The 21,310-nt window shown below is 45.2% G+C and overlaps 3 protein-coding genes and 1 long non-coding RNA gene across 4 annotated transcripts; 2 read left to right on the top strand and 2 right to left on the bottom strand.

Annotated features, from left to right (window-relative positions):
* Positions 1 to 859: 859 nt before the first annotated feature.
* On the bottom strand, positions 860 to 5,522 carry LOC139835417 (uncharacterized). The gene is made up of 5 exons (XM_071825269.1): positions 5,174 to 5,522; positions 4,247 to 4,306; positions 4,107 to 4,190; positions 3,019 to 4,026; positions 860 to 2,925 (listed from the first exon to the last, which is right to left on the bottom strand). Exons 1-5 carry the CDS (start codon positions 5,520 to 5,522, stop codon positions 860 to 862), a joined length of 3,567 nt encoding a protein of 1,188 aa, XP_071681370.1.
* A 1,663-nt stretch (positions 5,523 to 7,185) lies between these two features.
* LOC127331472 (uncharacterized) lies at positions 7,186 to 10,455 on the top strand. Its single transcript, XR_007869765.2, has 4 exons — positions 7,186 to 7,246; positions 8,001 to 8,137; positions 9,821 to 10,010; positions 10,103 to 10,455. It is a non-coding gene; the product is annotated as an uncharacterized lncRNA (long non-coding RNA).
* Positions 10,456 to 13,953: 3,498 nt separating this feature from the next.
* On the top strand, positions 13,954 to 18,174 carry LOC127331469 (probable apyrase 2). The gene is made up of 9 exons (XM_051357648.2): positions 13,954 to 14,798; positions 14,915 to 15,043; positions 15,124 to 15,180; positions 15,326 to 15,418; positions 15,716 to 15,921; positions 16,564 to 16,658; positions 17,138 to 17,352; positions 17,464 to 17,653; positions 17,733 to 18,174. Exons 1-9 carry the CDS (start codon positions 14,493 to 14,495, stop codon positions 17,843 to 17,845), a joined length of 1,404 nt encoding a protein of 467 aa, XP_051213608.1. The 5' UTR covers positions 13,954 to 14,492; the 3' UTR covers positions 17,846 to 18,174.
* Positions 18,175 to 18,920: 746 nt separating this feature from the next.
* LOC127331470 (TPD1 protein homolog 1-like) lies at positions 18,921 to 19,367 on the bottom strand. Its single transcript, XM_051357649.2, has 2 exons — positions 19,307 to 19,367; positions 18,921 to 19,237 (listed from the first exon to the last, which is right to left on the bottom strand). Exons 1-2 carry the CDS (start codon positions 19,365 to 19,367, stop codon positions 18,921 to 18,923), a joined length of 378 nt encoding a protein of 125 aa, XP_051213609.1.
* Positions 19,368 to 21,310: the final 1,943 nt, after the last annotated feature.

The following is a 21,310-nucleotide window of genomic DNA, read 5'->3' as shown; positions in this document are numbered from 1 at the left end:
CAATATGATAGGGCAGTTAATCTTGAGCTTTAGCAAATGTGGAGGAAGACCAGTAGGGGTCAATGTGTTAAGAAAGTCGTGGGTAGTAGTTATGAGGGTCGTCCACCGCACAATCAAAGCTACGGTACACCATCTCTTGTCCTTGGAATCGATTAATCATCTTCAAATTAACCCTATCAACGCAATCATTTCGTGTCGACAAGATTGCTCTGGAGGTGATGTAGTTTGGGTCTGACATGTTAGCACCAAGGCTGGGAAAAACGCAGTCTATTAGTTTATCAAGGTCGGAGCCCTTCTTCCCAGAACATGGCACACATATCTCGTCAGGAAGACGGATGTCACCATCACCATTGGCCTCCTCCTTACCATCACCGATGCGCAGTAGGTACTCCGCAAACCAAGGGTCACTATGTGCCCTCATATTGCGTTCAAGCTTTAGGTGAGTCATGCAATCCCAAAGGTAAGACCTACGTAGCGACGCATCAATTATCTGAGCCCTCGACCCCTTACGGACAACAGGGAGGACCTGCCTGAAATCTCCACCGAACACGACCGTCTTTCCACCAAATGGCAGGTCTGGACGGCTCATTATATCGCGCATACTGTTGTCCAAAGCCTCGATTGCTGTCTCTTTGTCATGGAAGCCTCATCCCAGATGATGAGAGAAGCCGACTGTAGGAGTTTGGCAGTACCGCTCTGTTTAGTGAAGGTGCAATACCCACCATCATCAATGCTCAGTGGTATCTTGAATCGGGAATGAGCTGTTCTCCCTCCAGGCATTATGGAAGCTGCAACACCGGATGTAGGCTGTCGCTACGACAATCTTTTTCGATTGCGAATCGTTAAGTAGCAAAGGTTTCTACGTAAAAGTCTTTCCGGTACCACCAGGTCCATCCACAAAGAACACACCACCCTCATCGCCATGAACAACAGACATAATTTTTTCATATGCGGCCTTCTGATCCGTATTAAGTGAGTCTGATAGATTTATGTCCTCCTTGTTGGGCTCAATCACAGACTCCTCGAAGATCTCCCTTTCCACACCGGTGGCGTTGTCAAATTCCTCATCAATATCAGGAAGAGGAAATGACTTTATGTCCTTCCCCATTGACTGTAGCATATTTCTGATATCTATCAAAACCTTCTGCTCAGCTAAAATATTGGATGGATCGTTGCGGCGATAGTCTTCCGACATTGCGTCAAAGTGCTTATCCCAGAGCCCGCGCACATCGCTAGGCTCGCAGAATACCAATATTGTCGCAAAGAGCCTTCGTAGAGATGAAGGCATCTCGAAGAGTGTAGATTCGGTAAGGGAGTCATCCAATGTGTTGTCCCCTTCGATCAACCCCCTTCTCTCTGCAGCTTCACGAAAGGATCCCAGTAGAATGCCATTAACCGTCTTTAGGTCATCGTAGCAGGTGGCCCCAGTGACATGGTTTAGAAGGACACGCAGGTAATAGCGATCCCCTTCCGCTGGGTGAGCTGACACAATCCTTCCAACCTGTATCCTTTTCGTAGGTGTACCATCTTTTTTTACAGCCCTTCTCTGCCAGTGTTTATCCTGCCCTTTCTTACCTTTCTGCCAAGTGTACCATTCGGGGAAATCCCTGTACAAGATACCACGGGCCTCCTCATGTAATTTGTTTGCCGCAAAGTACTCTGTAAGCATCGACTTCTCAACACCTTGACGGTTAACTACTTGTTGGATATCTTGGCCCTGTTTGAACGAAACCATGTGACAGTTTTCTAGATGGAGCTGCAGCTGCATCACAGGTGGGTGATTTTTACTCAACTCAAAGCCGTATATCCTCCACAAGGCTTCAGGGGGAGTCACCCACCTCGCATCTCTATATTGGTTGATCTCATCTATGTTCCCGTTGGTATCTGCCTTGTTAGCCTCGCTCACTGTGATAGACGCCCGATCATGCCCCTTGTATATATACTTGAATAGGTACTTAACTGCCTTTATGCTTGAGCATGCCTCGACATTGATGTGACAATTCAAGTGACGCAAAAGGTGAGGGTTGTATGGGACAACCCACCTATTATCTAGCAACTCCTTTCGAACCATCACTTTACAACCATCGTTACGTCTTCTGTATAGAGGGTATGAATCCTTTCCCTGTAAGGTAGCCGCATTGAAAGGTCGAGGGTACTGATTCTTGCAAGCAGGACGGCCCTTCGTGCATGGACAATCAGGGTTCAAAACACCACATGGGCCATGCATCATATGTTTCACTACCATCTTGTACAGTTCTGGGTACTTTATTTTATTAGGCAACTCTGCTGAGATAAGCTTGTCATACTGTTCAGGGCATGTGAGCTTGAATCTCCCCTCCATGATGAGCAAGAAGTGTGCATGTGGAAGGCCCCTCTTTTGGAACTCCACCACATACACATATGCTTTCACCTTCCCGAGGATGTCCTTGTGAAGCAACTTATTTTTGAGTTCCTCCAGTTTTGCCCTGAAGACACGCACAACAAGGTCTGGGCGATCTTGAGGTGTTTGGCCAGGGTAGAGCTCACGCTTGATCTCATCCCAGTTAGGATTGCATGTCATCGTGAGAAAGATGTCCGGCTTGCCGTACTTCCGCACCAAGGCCATAGCATCCATGTAGCGACGCCTCTTGTCACGTGGACCACCGATAAATGACGTAGACAACACTGTACGCTTTCCAATAGCATCAGCACTACCCTCACCGGCATGCAAGCTGTCCATCAGGCCTTGGTACAGGTCTGCCCTTATCTTATCTTGATGATTCCAAATATAGTCCAACCGTGAGTTCTCGATCTTGATATACGTGTCGACCGCGAACTGCTGAAAAAGACGCTTTCCGTGGAGGATTGGGTTAAATATCCCAGGACGCATCTGGAATTTGTAGCAGTAGTAGTCCCGCACTGACACACATTTACTTCCTCCCGAAGCTGCATAGAGAATTTAGAATGAGTGGTGTTAGAAACGGAAGATCATATGTCTTAGCATGGACTGCGCATGTAAGAAATAATCAAAACACATACCTGGATCATTATCTTCGTCGCCATCATCATTGTTGTCGCCGGGGGATTCAGAGGACTCGTCTTTATTACGACGAGCTAGACGAGCTGCACGAGCTGCCATCACAGTATCATAGGACACATTTTCCTTCGGGATATCGGTATGCCACCCAAGCTCGCCTCTAGGGAAGAATAGTGGGTACGACAGTGCGTCATAGCATCCATGATATGACTTGATGCCAAAAATATCTCTGTTTTTCCCTTGCAAGATCACGCTGTGGTCGAACTGTCTTCTTCGTTCGCTTCCTTCCACCCACACTGCGGCTACTTCAGAAGTGGTAGGTGCATTGTATCTCCTCTGATCCATCCTTTGGTCGAGGTTTAGTGTGATACGATAATCATCAACATCCTCAACCTGTCCCATACTCCGTAGGTGTTCAGAGTATGGGTTTTCACGAAGTATGTTCACCATCTGTGTGATTACTTCTTTGTCTTTTGCGCATTGCTCTTTGCGGCAGCTTCGATACCTGTGTTCTAAATTGGGGTCGTCATCAAAGAAGTAAAGCTCCGTGTGACTGCCTTGCAGACCATCTATTTTGCCAAATGACCTTATGTTGTGGTACATTTGGCCATGAGCACGAAAAGTGTAGATAGGATGCTTTGATGTGTTAGTGGTATCACCATCAAGGTTGCAGTATAGTGAGGTGAACGAGAAATGTCCATTGAAAAACCTTATGTTATCACGGAAATGCCTAGCATCAGGGTCTTCACTCGTCCAAAGCCTCTCGAGCTCGGGTGGTGTAGCCGTGTTGGCTAGCTTGATCTGCCCATTACGACAGCAAAACCCTGGTGGCTCATGCTCGAACCTCTTTGCACCACAATGTTTATGTATGCAGTTGTCAACAGACTTGAGCATGTGTGTTTCAGTTGGTATTTTGTTGTACACCATGTCATATGGATCTGAGACGTTTGGAACTGAAGCAGAGCCATCATTGACCTCATCTGTTTCCACATCCTCATCGGTATCATCTTCTGAAATGGTGGATAACAACATTAGCCATAATATTATGTGCAATATGTGCATGATATGGCCTGGAACATGATCAAATTACCTTGTCCAGCAAACATGTATCCTTCCTCATCTTCGGAGTCTTCCTCCAATATGACACCCTCGTCCTCACCTGAAGTATAATTATCTATTTATGAGAACATGTTTCAAATAGGCATTAATGAATAGTGGAAAAACAATTACCATTAGCTGGTGACTGTGTTTGAAGTTGTTGAACAATCTCGTTCGTTGGAGGCGTAGTATCTGCATACACAACATTAAAGTATAAGTGTCACCATCGCACTTGTTAAGAAAACCAACTTGTAGAACTAAATCATAAATAGGAGCTGCTTGAATTTAAGACCGATGAACAGAGCCGACTGTCTCTTTTCTTTTATCTATGCATGTTTTAGTCAGGCTAATTAATGATTGAACTTCACCGTGCTCTGCGAGAGTAACATGTTTCTTTTGGTTTAATTTCTTTTTACGAGAGGTGGTTATTGAGGGGCTTGATCGTGCCGTGCTTTCCATGAAGAAGGGAGAGATTGCTCTTGTCACTATTCCTCCCTGAATATGCTTATGGTTCAACGTAGTCGAAGCGGGATCTTCTCGTGATTCCAAAGAAACAAAGATTGTGATTTATGAAGTGGAGCTTGTATTATTTGTAAAGGTATGTTTTTCTTTGAGATATGCATGTGCACTCTTCTGTTTGAACATTCTGTGTGCAGTAAAAATTATGAGCATCTTCTTAATACGTAGGATAAGGAGTCATGGAACTTAAACAATGCAGAGAAGATTGAGGCGTTAAGAAAGAAGAGGGCAATGCATTGTTCAAATTGAGCAAATTTGGCGTAGCTACGTTTGGCGAGATAAGTTTTTAAATAAAACCTTGTGGGTGATATTAATTCACATTTAATGTTTAAGAACAAGATCTTGGTTGCAATTACTTGATTAAGTTGAGAAAAACATATAGGTACTTGAAGGTCTATATGCACTATAGGACAAATGCATGAAAGTATAGGACACATAGGTATTTGAAGGTCTATATACACTCGTAATGCATGAAAGTATGACCATCAGAACCGCTAACGAAGTAATTGGAGTAAAATAAAATGAAGGCATGAACATTACCATCATTAATCACGGCTGATTGTGTTGGTGTATCGGAACCATTTACGCCTTCCATGCTCATCGATGGGTTTTCATCTGCTGATGATATCGCATGCTTCTTACTATTTGCATAGAATGCTTCATTTCGAAGACCTAGCAAGGCATGCCTTTCTCCAGGTGTGACATGTTTTCTCCGTGACTTATTACTAACATCCATGTCAGGCGTCACCTCCCCTGACATTTGCTCTGCAATAGGTTCGATATATATAGGTGTTCCACTGAAATCAGGGATATGCCAATCACATGTGGGTATGAAGCCTTGAGTATCAGGAGTATGAATAACCCCAGGGGTCCAACATGGGTTCTCCATGGCTATGGATTCTTTACTCAGACTGTTGCTTCGTAACTCTCGGAGAGCTTTCTTACCACGCTTTTTCTTAGGACTCATATCGGCATAACGGAGCCTATCCCTTGCACGCATTTTTTCAATGTTCTCTGATAACATGAATAATAAAATGCTTGTAAGCACGAGTGCATGTAGCTATGAAGAAATCATCAATAACAAATCGCTTACCTGATAATGATCTCTTTTGTTGATAAGTTGCATTTCTTCTTGCTAGTAGTTCATTTTACCATCGGTATTCATTTGTGCATATCTCTCCCTTTCCCGCTCCCTTTTCTTCTCCGTGCAATCAACAACGGGTGGCTGAATGCGGGATGACGTGGGTTCATTACTACCGCAGTTCTCCATGTTAGCTAGAATAAGCAAACCACATTAATAATAAGCAATATTATTTTTTTTTTATATCATTCTATATGGCAAAGCAACTTCACACAGTAAACATGAATAAGTTGCAATCATACCAGTAGGGATGATTGTTTGCCCTTGAAATGGCATATGAATTGACTGCCTCTTATAGTTGTCATTTCTTCTTAGCCATTCATCATCTTCGAAGGAACTTCGCTTCCTTGTTCGCTAAAGGAACTTCATTTTCCTTGTTAACTGAGTTTGATGATTTTCGTTTTTGAACAGATTCACGTTGTTTTTTCAGAAAGTTTTCTTTTTTTGTGCTATCCATATGTGCATATCGCTCCCTAGCTTGTTGCCTCCTCCGCTCCTTTGGACATATGGGTGTTGCGTGAACACTCAATGAAGTGGGTCCATCAGTACAACTATTATAGGTGTCAACATTTTCTACACAGAAAAATATCACATATGTAGCTACATTAGATATGAACTATTAGATAGTTGCACTATTTTTTTTGTAGAGAAATTAGGTGCCTACATACCGATCCACGAGACTCCGTTGCCCCTGGTATGCCTCATTTTCAGCAGCTACACCATTTTCTATGTTTGTAGCAGTGTCTCCTTATCAAAACAAAAGGAGCGTGTGATTTAGTTGCATTATATACATGAATTAAACATAGGAGCTATAAATTGCAAAAACCCAACATGTGGTTTAGTGCACCTTTAACAGCGGGTGTGCTTTCTAGTTGAGTGAGTGCGAGATGGACCTCCACTTGACTCTTGCGTGCCTGTAACAGATTGTGTGCTTTGTAGTTTAGCTTTCTTCCGCTGATAGGATTCACGACGCTTCTTAAGTAGCTCCTCTTTCTTTTGTGGATCCATCGGTGCATATATCTGTCGACGTTGTCTATTGCGTTCTTTCCCATCTATAGGTTCCCCTCCATTAGGTGTCCGCGACACCTAATAAAATAAACAATGTAATCAGTTGTTGAGCATTGGTTGATTGACTTACACATTATATATCATTGTAGTAACTAGTGTTGATGCACTAGGACAAGTCTTTGAACTGACTAAGTTAACAATATAGTTTAGACGGATCCATCTTCAAGGTAAAAGTGAATAAACATTAAGCTGGAATGCATAAAATTACAACACATTTATATATAAAGTCACATATGCATTGATTTGCCCACTTTCGGATGCGGTTAGACGGAGGAAACATGAATGATTCGTCGAACTTACCGTAGATCAAATCGATATGTCGACGGGACCTTCGAAATTTCCACTTGCATATGTCTTGGTTTGCTGGCCGTGCTAATTGTCCGGGAAAGTAGAACAAAATCTGGGTAAGGGGCCGAAATTTGGGTATTATTAGTTATGTTGATTGGCTGGGAGTAGAGGCAAATCTGGGCAAGAGGATGAATTGTAGGAGGGTAATTATTATAAATCCTATTTAATAAGGAAGGTGATCGCTCATCTTAATTATCAATATTACTAATTGCATGCTGTACTAATTTATGTTCGCTCATGTTTATTTCCTTATTTTCGCTCAAGGAATGTAGTAGCAAGGCATGCATGCACCTTACTTATGTAGGAGCACAACGGGTATGATTAGAGCATATGAATATTCCTTGCCCTCACTGATCTCAGCCTCAAAACTTGCTCACCGATATTCATATCGAAACTTTGCAGTACTTGTCACATTTTCAGTAGTTTAGTTTGCTCTCACATCTGAACTGGCAATTTACTGCTAGCTTGGTTCCACCCAAGGATAGTATGAAACTTGACAGTCAGCTTTGAAATCCCAATATCAGTTTGGTTGTCTGGAGTTTTTAATATTTTATGACTTGCTGAGCTTGAGATAGAGGCGCTGATTCTTTTTCAATGGAATTAGTTGGTGTGTTCAGCTGTGTGCATGACAAAGTGGTTAGTGCATTCTACTATATTATGTCACTCTTAGGAGATAAGAATCCGGAAAGCTGCTTTGCCTCCACCTATGATCCTAATCTCCGCAAAAAATTGCGGGAGTTATGAACCTGCCTCTGTTACAGTATAGTGTATAGTAGTGTTGATGACTAATTGCTTGCAATTTTTTTTCAGATATATCTAAAGCTTGCAATGTGATTTGTTTCGCTGGAAGGTAATATGGATGAAGAACTGAGCAGCGGTTGGTCAGACATAGGGAACATGTTTTCACATATGCCCAAATCATGATAAGTGAGCAACAATGATACCAGGTAAACCCCTCTCCTTCTTAGTGTATAAGTGAAGATGGCCATGCACACTTTTTGCATTGAAGAAATGCATTGTTACTTACATCAGCATCTAACCATCCGTTGTGTTTAAACAAACACTCTTAATCTTTGCGCTCCAAGTTTGCGTCTAACTTTCTGTATGCACCTTATGCATATCCTAAGTACTTTTCAAGTTGGAGTTTATCGAAACTGGTTAACCACAAACAATAGAATAGAAAACACTTGTATCGTAATAATTGAATGGCCATTACACTGAGAACAAGGTATGTGACCAAGAATTACAGTGTATTCCGTTCTAATACTAATAATAATTCATGGGCATATATGAGTCTTTGCTGTTGAGGATAAAAGCTGCCCCCTGTTCATGGACTCACAGCCTTGTCGGACGTAGGTTTGTATAGAAACCCATCTTCAACCTGAGTCGAACAAACACTCTGATCCGTCTCCTTATGTATTTCAGATTTGGGGTAAGCGTTAGACGATATGACTCCAGATCACCATCAATGCATGGCTTGAAGACAATATGTGACTCGTCTATTGATCTCAAAGCCCCTACAACATATATACATATATACATATATAATAAATAAATATTATAATAGACATGTATGCTCAAGATTTAGTGAAGACAACTACACATAGCTTGTAATATACCTTGCGCCACGCTGTACCGAAGATTTGATGCAGCTAAGGTCCACATATGTTGTTCGGCAAGCCGCCACTGTGTCATGTGACGTGACACGTGCTTGCCCCATATGCGCAGAGCAAGGTATTGTCCCCTTGTAAAGTACCAGTCATTAGTAAACCCATAGTTAGAAGAATAATAAAACAACCGAAGACTCTTTTTATCTTACTTGGTATTCATCAGGAAGACATCTCGGCAAGGGGTTCTACGATTGTTTGAATTTTGAAACATGACAGGGCTGACATGTACTACAATACCCTGAACATCTACAAATGCATGATAGTAAGAACATCAGTAGTTTAATTAGTTAAAATATAAAAAATTATACCTACCTACGATCGTTTTGTTTCTAATTCTCGTGGTCACTTCGAAATTGGCGAACTGTGTCGGAAGTTCAGGGATGCGAATGTTAGGGTGAGCAGGACAAATCTCTGTACGAGAGTCCATGTGAATGTAGTAGTCTGTTGGTGTGATCAATCCAAATGGTGGTGGAGCCTCAGAAATCTGGAACCCCACCCTTTTGAAATAGTACACCTCACCGACATGAAGCTCGGTGTTGCAACGTTACGCTAGCCGCCGATACGCTATCGCCTCCATCTTGTCTCCCTGTCAAATTGCAAAAGATAGATACTTATGAAAATATAGCCATTTTGCAAAAGATATCAATCTACATGCTGATCTCTTCTTTAGTACACCAACATTTTACCAATAATTATCCATGCAATACCAGTAAGTACCACACATTCCTGTTAAAATGGCACGTTTGCACTACTGGGTATGAAAGAATAGATGCATTACATAAACTTGTATGGGAACCTGGACATCACATAATTATGGGAACCTGGAGTAAAATCATTTTATTCTCAAGCTTGGGCTCTGCTATACTGCCTTACTCATGGTCCTTATTTGCATCCTATTTTCAGGAATGTCTACTTGACTGCTTTATTTACATCCTAACGAATTGAAAGAAACACATGCAGGTAATGTATGCAGGAAGAAACATTTACATAGCATTGCGAGAAGAAAGTTGTAGCTACTGGATACCAAGAATACATTAGAGGACTTACATTTGTGTCAGCTAGGATGGCGTGGTAAATAAGATCTCCCATCCGAGTCATTTTAATTCGCGCGGTCACAATTTTCGCGATCGTCACCCAACCATGACCGTAGGTGTGCATGTCTTCAACAAATCGGAAAATAACATGCCTGAGAAATAAGAACACATGTATCAGTCAAACTAACAAATGAAATCTTTGATGCAGTATTATAGTGTAGAAAGAAGAAGTTACAAGTGAGGATTCCAGGCGAAACGAGAGTACGGCCTTGGTGGCATTATTCTCTTCGAGCAGGCGCGTCCGAAGCTAAGTTGTACTGCCATGGTTACTTTGTAAGGTTGAAGATTGGTTGCACCATATTCTGCTAATTTCTAGGCCGGGTCCTGCTTTTGTACATCAAGTATTCTGCCCGGGTGCTATTCACGTCATCATTAACCTTCATTCCATTTTTCTTCATATTACCTTATGGGACGATATTGTTTATGGAATGATCTTGACTATGGGCGAAATTGATTCTGGGCGAGTTTGACTGGGCGTGATTAAATTCCTTTTGGTAATTATGGGACGATCTTGATTATGGGGCGAGATTGATTCTGGGCACATTCCTTCTGGGCGAGATTCATATTACCTTATTGGAAGATATTGTTTATGGAATGATATTGACTATGGGCGAAATTGATTAAGTAGTTTGATCAAGCGTGATTAAATTCCTTTTGGTAATTATGGGACGATCTTGATTATGGGGCGAGATTGATTCTGGGCACATTCCTTCTGGGCGAGATTGATTGTGGGCACATTCCTTCTGGGCGAGATTCTGGGCGAGAGTGATTCTGGACGAGATTACATATGTTGTGCGATTTCTGGTGCGGCCCATTCGGTGCGGCCCATTTAGGTGACGACCAAAGCTGGTTGTAGTGAGAGGTAGGCAGAATAGGGAACATGTTCCTCCTTTTTAAGTAGTGTAGATGATTATGGGGCGAGATTGATTCTGGGCACATTCCTTCTGGGCGAGATTCATATTACCTTATGGGACGATATTGTTTATGGAATGATCTTGACTATGGGCGAAATTGATTAGAGTAGTTTGATCGGCGTGATTAAATTCCTTTTGGTAATTATGGGACGATCTTGATTATGGGGCGAGATTGATTCTGGGCACATTCCTTCAAGTAGATTGATTGTGGGCACATTCCTTCAAGCGAGATTCAAGGCGAGAGTGATTCTGGACGAGATTACATATGTTGTGCGATTTCTGGTGCGGCCCATTCGGTGCGGCCCATTTAGGTGACGACCAAAGCTGGTTGTAGTGAGAGGTAGGCAGAATAGGGAACATGTTCCTCCTTTTTAAGTAGTGTAGATAGACTATCATTTTTTTTTCAATTTTAGAGGAACCAGTCTTCTTCGTCGAAGAAAAACACTCTGTTTTATGGAAGTGGCTGCACTGCGAGCTCGTGTATTAGAAGCATCTAATATAGGTATATGACGTTGATGTTGATGAGATCATACAAACATATTCAATTGGGGTGCACATGCCATATGATGGCTCGAATGGCGATATATTCTGTCGTAAACAAGAGAAAGCGTCCCTGAGCATGTCAACGGGAATCACATACTGGTAGAGTAGTAATAGAAAAAATTGGCACTCCATTCAAGTGTTGACTCAATCGTAAACTTATCCCATTCATTTGAGTTGGTAGAGTCCGCAAATCCGGGTTGACTCAATCGTAAACTTATCCCATTCATTTGACAAATTCGACTCCCGGATGCATATGCCCCCTCTATCTAAAATATATATTTTGCAAAAAAAAATCTATATGTACATCTCCATAATATATGTGTGCTTGTTAAGTTTCACGAAAAACTGATATTTTTTGTGATCCATGTAAAAAAGAGAATTTATTTATCTTGTAAAAAGCCTTAATTTTAGCACCAAATTTTGTTTTTTTAAGGGATTCGTAGCATAGAAACAAAAAATGGGATGGCTTAAGTTGGGGCCGAATGTGCGCTAGAGGATTCGGGGGAGGGTTTTGGTTACGCAAGGGTAGATTTCGGATGGAATACCGGTATCTTTATTGATGAACTTGGCCTTGGCCAGAGGTTGATGAAGTACATTACAAGGTCTACCTCTCCACTACTAGCTTGTGATCTGTCCGTCGTCTGTCCCGCGCAGGGGTGTGCTCCCTCTCCTTATATAGGGGAAAGGGTGGCTTACAAGGGAAGAAACCCTAATGGCATCTTTGACTAGACAAACTACTTTACAAAGCCTTTTTGGCACCAGGTGACACCGGTATGTCTTTAATCAGGGAAGATGACATCCTCCGGTAGCTTTTACGTCATCTTCTGCTTTGGCTTCAGAGCTTCGATTAAACCTGATGTGCTTCGCTCATCCTTGTCCTTTAGTCCTTGAGGGAATCTTTGACCAGACTGCCGACGTGCTACAGTTTAGCCTGTGCCGGTACTCCGGTATCTTCTTGAGTTTAGCATATTCCGGTATACCCCTTCTGGGATACCGGTATAGTTACACTTAACCATGAACTTAACTCAGTTATCTGGAATAATCTTTAAACCGGTACCTCGACAGCCTAAACAAGGCTAGTTTGCCATGCCTTTGGCATACCGGGGGCCATCCCCCCAACAACACCCGATAAATTACAACTCGGCAACTTCGGCCACTTCAACAACCAAACAAGGCATCCGGCAAAAAAAAAAATCCTAGACCGCGTCCGCTGCGATAACATGTCTGGATGTCGTGCTTTTCAGCATGAAGGTAAGACCCAAGATCCGTCATGTGTGGCCTGGTACTCGCACAAGAATGCCCTATGCTAGAAATTATCCATATCGATGATATGATGAAAAATCCTCACCCGGTACCCTTAACACTTAGCTGGAATTTAGAACTCGATATGACCTCCGTGGCCTGAGATGAATTACGCCAGTAATCCGAATCCGTGTCCGGGACTCGAGTTTGAAGTAGGTTTACATGTTTTTTTTTGCGTAGGAGCAGTTAACTGGTTCTCGATCTGTCGGATGCAGCAGGCTTGTTTACCAATATCCCTATGATAAAAATTGTATCTAAATGATACTTACAATGTAAACTCGAAAATAACTTCGCTTTCATGTTACAAAGGAAGATGTCAACATTTGAGACTCGACCCGAGGATGCGACTCGAGTAGAGTCTCGGGAGCTACTGACATGGGTATACCATTTTTTTTTTGAGAAACGGGTATACCATATTTGGTACTCGACATTGTTACCCCTTGTACAGATCCGGAAGGAATGTGCAAAGCCAATGAAGGTTGGAAGGGAGGCGAAGCCCAATAACTATGTAAAATTGGCAAATTCAAGCCCATATCGGGTAAATCGACATATAACATGTAACCGACCCGGGTGTGGACTCTGAGACCTAGGCAAGTATATAAGGGCTAGGAGGATCCACCGGGGATGGTGCCCATAGTCTTAGTCATACACACTTCATTGTAAACCCTAGATTTGAATACAATCTCGACGACTTCAGCCTTCTGATCTATACTTCACATGATATCTAGCTTGTATGACAAGTCCGCGAAACCACCAGCGCTCTCGTTTCCTAAAATCCAAGTCCATAGTTATGAGCATTAACGATGTATTATTTCGTGAAGAGGGCCGGACATAATGCTATTTGACGGCACGATTTTACCACCGCCTTGCATAAGCAGTAGCGCTAAATCTACACGCTAAAAATTTCTTAATTTGGTGCTAGAATGTTTTTTAATTTAAATTTTGTTTGAATACTCGTAGGAATTGTTTTTCGAGATTTCTGAGATTTCGAGGTAAACCGAATTTTCCGGCGTCCTCCGGTTAAAAAATGTGAGGAGGAAAGAAACCTTTGGCTGTGACTGCTGTGAGCTCTCGGGCCATCGTCGGTGCATCAAACAATCAACTACAGTATCGCTGAATCCATCAACGCGCTGGAGATCAACTCGTAGGCGGTCAATTACTCGCAGCAAACCAATCACGGCCAGCCACCCCGTCATCCCGTGGACCCAGCAGCGTCGTATTTACCGAGCGCCGCGGCTCTCCGGTGGCGTCCGGCCAACTCCGCACACCACACGCGCGCGGACGAAGCAAAGCGCACCCGCACCGCCACGCCCACGGCGAACTCGCAACCAACCTTCCTCCTCCTCCTCCTTCCCCGCCACGCCACGGCCACTACAAAACGCCGCCCATTCCCCAGATCACCACCCACCACCTCCCCCCTCTGCCGCGCGCGTGCCCGCCGGTAGCAGACACCGCCGCCGCGCCCTCCGGCACCGCCCGCTCGCGCCACACCCCGAGGCGCGCGCACGCATTCATCTCCCCAGCAGCGCGCTCGGATCCCGACGCGGCCCGCAAGTCAAACCCACGCACCGACGCACGGGCCTGCCTGCCTTATACTCCACCCCGCCCGAACCTCACAGATCAATCCCTCACCTCCCGACGCCAGCGCTGGATCCCGCGGAGGACCCGGAGGCCGCGGTCAAGCAGCAGCAGCCGTCGCCGCCCGCCGCCGCCGGCCGCGTGCGCTACCGCACGCCCTCCTCGCCGGACCTCCTCCTGCTCCCCGCCGCCGCCGACAAGATGCGCCGCTACTCGCAGCTGCCCGCGCGCCAGGACACGCTCGCCGACCGCGCGCACCGCTACCGCGGGGTCCTGCTCGTCGTCCTCGCCCCCCTCGCGCTCGTCTCCCTCGTGCTCCTCCTCATGCCGCGCTCCCCCGCCAACACCCACGCCCACGCCCACGCCCACGCCCACGCCCCCGCCGGGCCCAGCAAGTACGCCGTCATCTTCGACGCGGGCAGCTCCGGCAGCCGCGTCCACGTCTTCCGCTTCGACGCCAACCTGGATCTCCTCCACATTGGCTCCGAGATCGAGCTCTTCGTCCAGGTAAATCAATCCCACGACCCACCCCTCCCTCCATCCGATCTGGATCTGGTCTCCTTACGCACTACCGTCGTCTAACGACAATTCCGCTCCTCTTCCTCTTCCTCTCTCTCGCGCAGAAAAAGCCCGGCCTCAGCGCGTACGCCGCGGACCCGCGCGAGGCCGCGGAATCGCTCGTCTCCCTCATCGACAAAGCCAAGGAGGTGATCCCCGCCGAGCTGCGCGACCAGACGCCGGTCAGAGTTGGGGTAGGTCCGACCACACTAGTAGAATCTGTAATTTGTGCTCTACCATGCTGTTCTTAAGCTTCATCATCATCCATGCGCAGGCCACCGCGGGTTTGAGAGCACTGGGAACAGAAAAGTCTGAGCAGATTTTGCAAGCGGTAAGAAGTGCTCTTCCACCGCTCCTGATGTCATTATTATTGTCTGCATTGCACGCTAGTACAGTATGTTTGTTTCAGTGAGGGTTTTATTCACCATTATTGATCATTTAATACTGGATGCTAATGAATCCACAAATCTGCGCAGGTGAGGGATCTTCTCCGCGAAAAGAGTTCCTTTAAAAACCAACCGGACTGGGTTACAGTTCTTGATGGATCACAGGAAGGTGCATATGAATGGGTAAGATGCTGGCCAGATTTATCCATATATGCTCTCAACCATTACTTCGTCCCCTGAATCTTGGAAATGCCTGTCAATGTTCCCTGTCTATCTAAGGTTCAATATTAACCAAAATAGTATCAGTGTGGATTTTCAATTTTTTAAGAAGACTACATTACAGGTTTTTCTATTATGAACTGATATCTGCCAGCTTAGATCTTAAATTTTATATAGCCAGACCTCAAGTTGACCACTAGCGAGGCATAGTGCAGGGATATATAACATGTATCACTCATTTTCTCTTTTCTGGCCTTGTAGGTTACCATTAATTATCTGTTGGGAAATTTGGGAAAGACGTACGCAGACACTGTTGGTGTGGTTGATCTTGGCGGTGGATCTGTCCAAATGGCATACGCTATCGCAGAGAAGGATGCCGAAAAGGCTCCTAAACCAGCAGAAGGCGAAGATGCATATGTGAAGAAGCTCTTCCTTAAGGGAACGACATATTATCTATATGTCCACAGGTTAGTACTATAACTTTTATTAGCTTTTCTCTGTTTGTACTGTCTAGCCACAATATTTTCATGGTAAATTCTGAATCATCTGCTTTTTTTATTTGAATGGGAACCCTCTGCTGATGTTAAGCATAGATCAAAGTAACAATTTTCAGAACCTATTTTAAGAACCTGATGGTGGTGCAATCTCTTGTTTATATCTACTCAGATTAATGATTCATATAAACCACTTAAAGAGGAAAAGTTTGTTATTCTGGACGAAGCTACCATGTACTGCCAATAATGTAATTACATCACGCACAGCAAACTAAGTATGTAACACAATTCCTATTGTATTGGATGTGAGAAACTTCAGGACAACTCAAGTTAAAATGCAATTAGACGTGTAAACGTCCTCCATAAAGAGCAGGCAGGTCATCTTCACAAAAGCTTAACTGCATTGTAGTAGTGTGTTTCAAGGCTACTGCATTTTGGACAGAAGATATTTTGCTGTTATTTAACCAACATTTAATCTGACAAAGTCCTGCATCCAGTTGTGCTCTGTGCAGTAATAAGTTTTTGATGGATGACTAATTGAAGTAACGTCACGTGATTATTACGTTCCAAAGTTTAAGATTTTTAATTCATATAACTGTCAACATTTTGTTACAGTTATTTGCGCTATGGGCTGCTGGCTGCTAGAGCAGAGATCTTAAAGGCTGGCAATGCCAATGGTTACAGCAACTGTATATTGGCTGGACACCAGGGTATGTCTGTTTTCTTCTACCTTACTGTTCTGCTATCATGTATTCTATCTGCATCTTACAAGTCTAAACTCTAAACTAGCTCCCTTCCCATTAAGTGAAGTTTTTTCCTATTAAGGTCTGCTTTGCTCTATAGTTTCCTATCCCTAAATGGCTTATTATAATACTTTTTTTTGCGGGTAGGCTTATTATAATACTCAATGTGGTACAAACTCAGGCTTACAATTGGAGGATCCCTGAAATTTATTCTATGTAGCATTCTGTACTAGAAAAACCATCTTATTGGTTTTGCTTGGTAGTCACGCTTATCAACCTTCAGTTGAAGTAACTGTAGTAATCTGTATAACTCTACACTCTGTGCTATGTCCATGAAACTCAGTAGCAAATACGAAGTTCACATGCTGATTATGACATCACATCCTTGTTGGTTTATCTGTAATGACCTTAGGATGGCCTGACTCTAATTGTATTTTTGATTTTAGGGCAATATAAATATGGCGACAAGACATTTGAAGCATCAGCTGCACCTTCTGGTGGTAGTTATTCAGATTGCAGGGACGATGTAGTGAAAGCTCTTAAAGTGGACGAAGCTTGCACTCACATGAAATGTTCCTTCGGTGGCATTTGGAATGGTGGTGGTGGTGATGGACAGAAGAATCTCTTTGTAGCATCGTTTTTCTTTGACAGGGCAGCTGAGGTAAGGTTATGGAATATCTGATTCTAGCAGTGTGCTCCATCTGAAGATGATTTTCACTTGTTTGCTACTCTTTCTCACAATGTGTCTAAAATTGCTGTGGTTTCTGTTCAGGCTGGTTTCATAAACCCTGAGGCAGCTGTTGCTAAGGTTAAACCCTCAGACTTTGAGGAAGCTGCCAAGCGTGCTTGTAAGTTAAACGTGAATGACGCCCAGTCTAGTTACCCCGGTGTCCAGAAGGATAACATTCCATATATTTGCATGGATCTTGTTTACCAGTACACACTGCTTGTTGATGGATTTGGTAAGTGGCTAGGTTCAAAGTAAAAAAATTGCTGGAGTCAGCATAAATGCAATGTCTCATTTTTGCTTTCCTCTGTCAGGTGTTGATCCTCAACAAGAGATGACCTTGGTAAAGAAGGTTCCCTACAGTGACGCGTTCGTTGAAGCAGCATGGCCACTTGGAAGCGCCATTGAGGTTGCATCTTCATCATAGGCATCACCCTTTTAGCAAGGAACATTGATGGGGGACCATGAGCGTGGCCGCTGTAGAAGTTTTGGTTTCTGAGGTTTTACACTTGATCTGGTTCTGTGCTCCCCCTGAAGTCGCCATTTTGTCACTTGGTCAGTTCATCTAGCCTCCCCTCCCGTACAGTAGATTCATACAAGGACACATGTATTACATCACCAATTGTACTTGATCCAGACGCGCCATTGTAAGGCGCATTATTATTTTTGTACTGATGAAAGTAGGATGAGAGCATATGCCATTCTTTCAGACTTCCACGTGAGATGAACACGAATACATTATTCACTTGCCGTAAATGTCTTGTTCGTTACTATTTTGAATGCTGTACTGTGTCATTTTTATCTGGGCTCACCTACATCATAGCCGCCATAAAAAAAACCCTACCTCATATAGCCCATTGCTTGATCCTGGCAGACGCATATAAGCTGAGTTTACTGGGCCTGGCTACATGCAGCCTGCGTCAGTTCATCCGGTTACATTACCGATCCCTTTTATTTTTCTGTATGTGGGAAAGAAAGGGGATTCATCATTCATCCGACTCCAGTTACAATCTATGTCAGCCTATCCGATTCGAATACCAACTCCATCACAGCTAATTGAAGACTAGACCTTCCGATAAATACTCGTGGTAGGCGTTAGATCCGCTGTCACACAAAAAAAAAACCCAGCAGTGATAAATTGGGAGGAGCGGGTGATCAAGGGGATAATATGGACTTGGATTAGATGGTTGGGTATGACACCGTCGTGTGTTATACATGGCAAAAGGAATATGGTGGTGACAAAACGTCCCAGGAGGATCTATAAAATTGTTCCAAACTGAATCTCCCGAGCATGGCCTAAAGAGATCAGTGAGAGTGTAATTGATTGTGCATATAAGAATTCAAAATTTTCTGGTGATCCTTTATAGATCCTTTTGAAGCAAAGAAGCCTGGGATGTGCAAAATGATTCAAGAACGGACGCAACATCAGGTTGAAGGCTGAACACATTGTGACATTCAATTGCTCTTATTCATTCAACGGTCAGTTATTTTAACATAAATCATCAGCACGCCAGCGTCGAGTTGGCAGGCGGAAGCAAGAACTTTGGGCTCCAGGCGTAGCGGAAGTTGACGTCCTGGCCCTGCACCACGGGCTCTCCATTGTTGACGAGGCAGAGCTTGCTGTCACCGTTGTACTTGAACTTGGACGGGTCCATCTCCAATGTGGTCTTGAAACCGTCGCACTCCAACATGATGTGGGACTGGGGACAGTCGCACGTGTTCTCCACCGTCACCGCGTACACCGGTTGGCCGTGCGCCCAGTCGCTGGTGTCGGCTTGGGTCACCACGATGTTCTCCAGTGCGCACCCGGTCGCAGCCCCTGCAGCTCACGCGTTCGTATATCAGAAAAAAACAGGTCTGTTATGTCTGCAAAAAAGTAACTAAATACCTCGGCTGCTAATGCAAAACAACAAGCAAGCCGCAAGGATCACTGATATCTTGGACTGCATGATACTTAGTAGTCTCTAAATCTTGCAATGTGCGATGATGGTCGATATTCTTTTTGTTGTTTTGGAGGACAATGTGTACCTGGACCCGAATAGAGGGCTATTTATAGAGCAATGCCTCCGAGAAGTTTCCGGGATAAGCTTTTGCATTAACTAATCGTCCTTAAATAACTACAGTAGTAGTATTGAATTGCATTTACTAATGTCCTCTTTAAAAGGTAATTATATTTCCTTTATTACTTGTTTCTGTTTGAGATTATAAGACTACCCACAATAGAGATATCATATCTAGTGATATTATGCATTATATGCATGCAAAAAGCTAATATATCACATTTTTATTTATTACTCGTTTTTGCTTGAGATTATAAGACTACCCATAGTAAAGATATAATATCTGCATATAAAAAGCTAAGAGCATCTCCACTCGTCTCCCCGACGAGGCCCCCGAACGACGTTTTTTCCATCCGGACGGCGTAATTTGGCCCAGTCGCGCCCCCCGGTTCCTCGTTTTCGTCCGGATTTGGGCCTAAATTCATCCGGCGATCCCACGCCATCCCCGGCCCCCGGGGAGCGCTCGGGGAGTCCGGACGAAACGAAAGCGCGGGAAACACCGAGGAAACTTCCCGCGCGTCTGGTGGCCCCAACTTGTCGGCGAGAGAAACCAATCGTCGTCCTCATGGCATCGTCTTCCGCGCGCTGTAAAGCTTCGCGCCGATGCACATTCGCCGGCCACGCGGCGAGTTAATGTCGTCGTCTTCCGCGCACGCATCGTCTTCCGCGTGCACTAAAGGCTGCCGCCGGTCAGCTCGCCGCGGACGCGTCGCATTCCACGCGGCATTAATCACCAGCGCCGCGCCTATATACGCCGGTCCGCTCGCCGCGAGGCGTACCCCGTGCTCCACTCTCCCTCCACTCTCCCTCTACTCTCCCGATGGCGTTCTACGACGACGACGGCGCAGCCAACAACGGCTTCCCCCGCCGGTCGCTCCACGCGTGGGAGGGGCACCTCCTCCACCAGGCGGGGTACCCCTTCCCGCCGGACACGAGGCCTCCCGGCGGCGGGTGGCGGCTTAGTGCTGGCGGCGTACCAATCCCGCCGCCGCCTCATGGCCACGCCCTCGACGTCGCCATCGAGGAGGCGCGGATGACCTTGACGGATGAGGAGCGCGCCGAGCCACGCCACCACCCCGACAACTACACGGCGTGGAACTCGTACTTCCTGCGGCGGTGGGAGCGGGAGCTCGCCTCCTACGACGGCCCGCCGCCTCCGCCTCCGCGCAACAACGCCGCGGGCCGCCGACGTTGGTGGAGCGCGCCGGGCCGGACACTCGAGGCCGTCCTCGATCACATCGAGGGCGGAAACTTCCCGGTGCTCACGATGCCCCCTCCATCGAGGGCATCGGCGAGCCGCCGCCGGGGAAACGTCTGGCAGCCACGGCGCATGGCTGCCAGCTCGTCGTCTTCCGGATCGGCGCCGAGGTCATCCTTGGCGCCGGTGAAGAGGGAGGAGGTGTTGTCGTCAGAAACCCACCGGCGGGCAGCGACGGGCAACACCGTAGAGCCGGGAACAACCTAGAGCTGCGGCTGGCTGAGGTCCCTCCGAGCGACGGCCCGCAAAGCCTTCTGGTCACACGTCCGATGCTGATGCAAGGGCGTGCCACCTGACCTATACCTGGTCAGGAAGGTGATGGAGATGCGTCGCTTAGTTTCCTGCATGGCATACACGTAAACATTAAATACGAGCCTCGATCGGCTCTCAGGTTATCCTGTGAATCGGCTCAAGGAGCCGATCCACCCATGATTCGTACGGGGTGCACGAATATATGGTGGTCCTGCTTGATCAAGATAAAGCTAATTAGATCTACGACGATTTAGGGTTTTCACCGCATAATCGGATCATCCTACTCCAGGTTGGGCCTCGCGGCCACGCACGGTGATCGTAA

The sequence above is a fragment of the Lolium perenne genome, chromosome 2, assembly GCF_019359855.2.
Source record: "Lolium perenne isolate Kyuss_39 chromosome 2, Kyuss_2.0, whole genome shotgun sequence".
NCBI lineage: Eukaryota > Viridiplantae > Streptophyta > Magnoliopsida > Poales > Poaceae > Lolium > Lolium perenne.
This window is presented reverse-complemented; position numbering and strand designations above follow the sequence as displayed.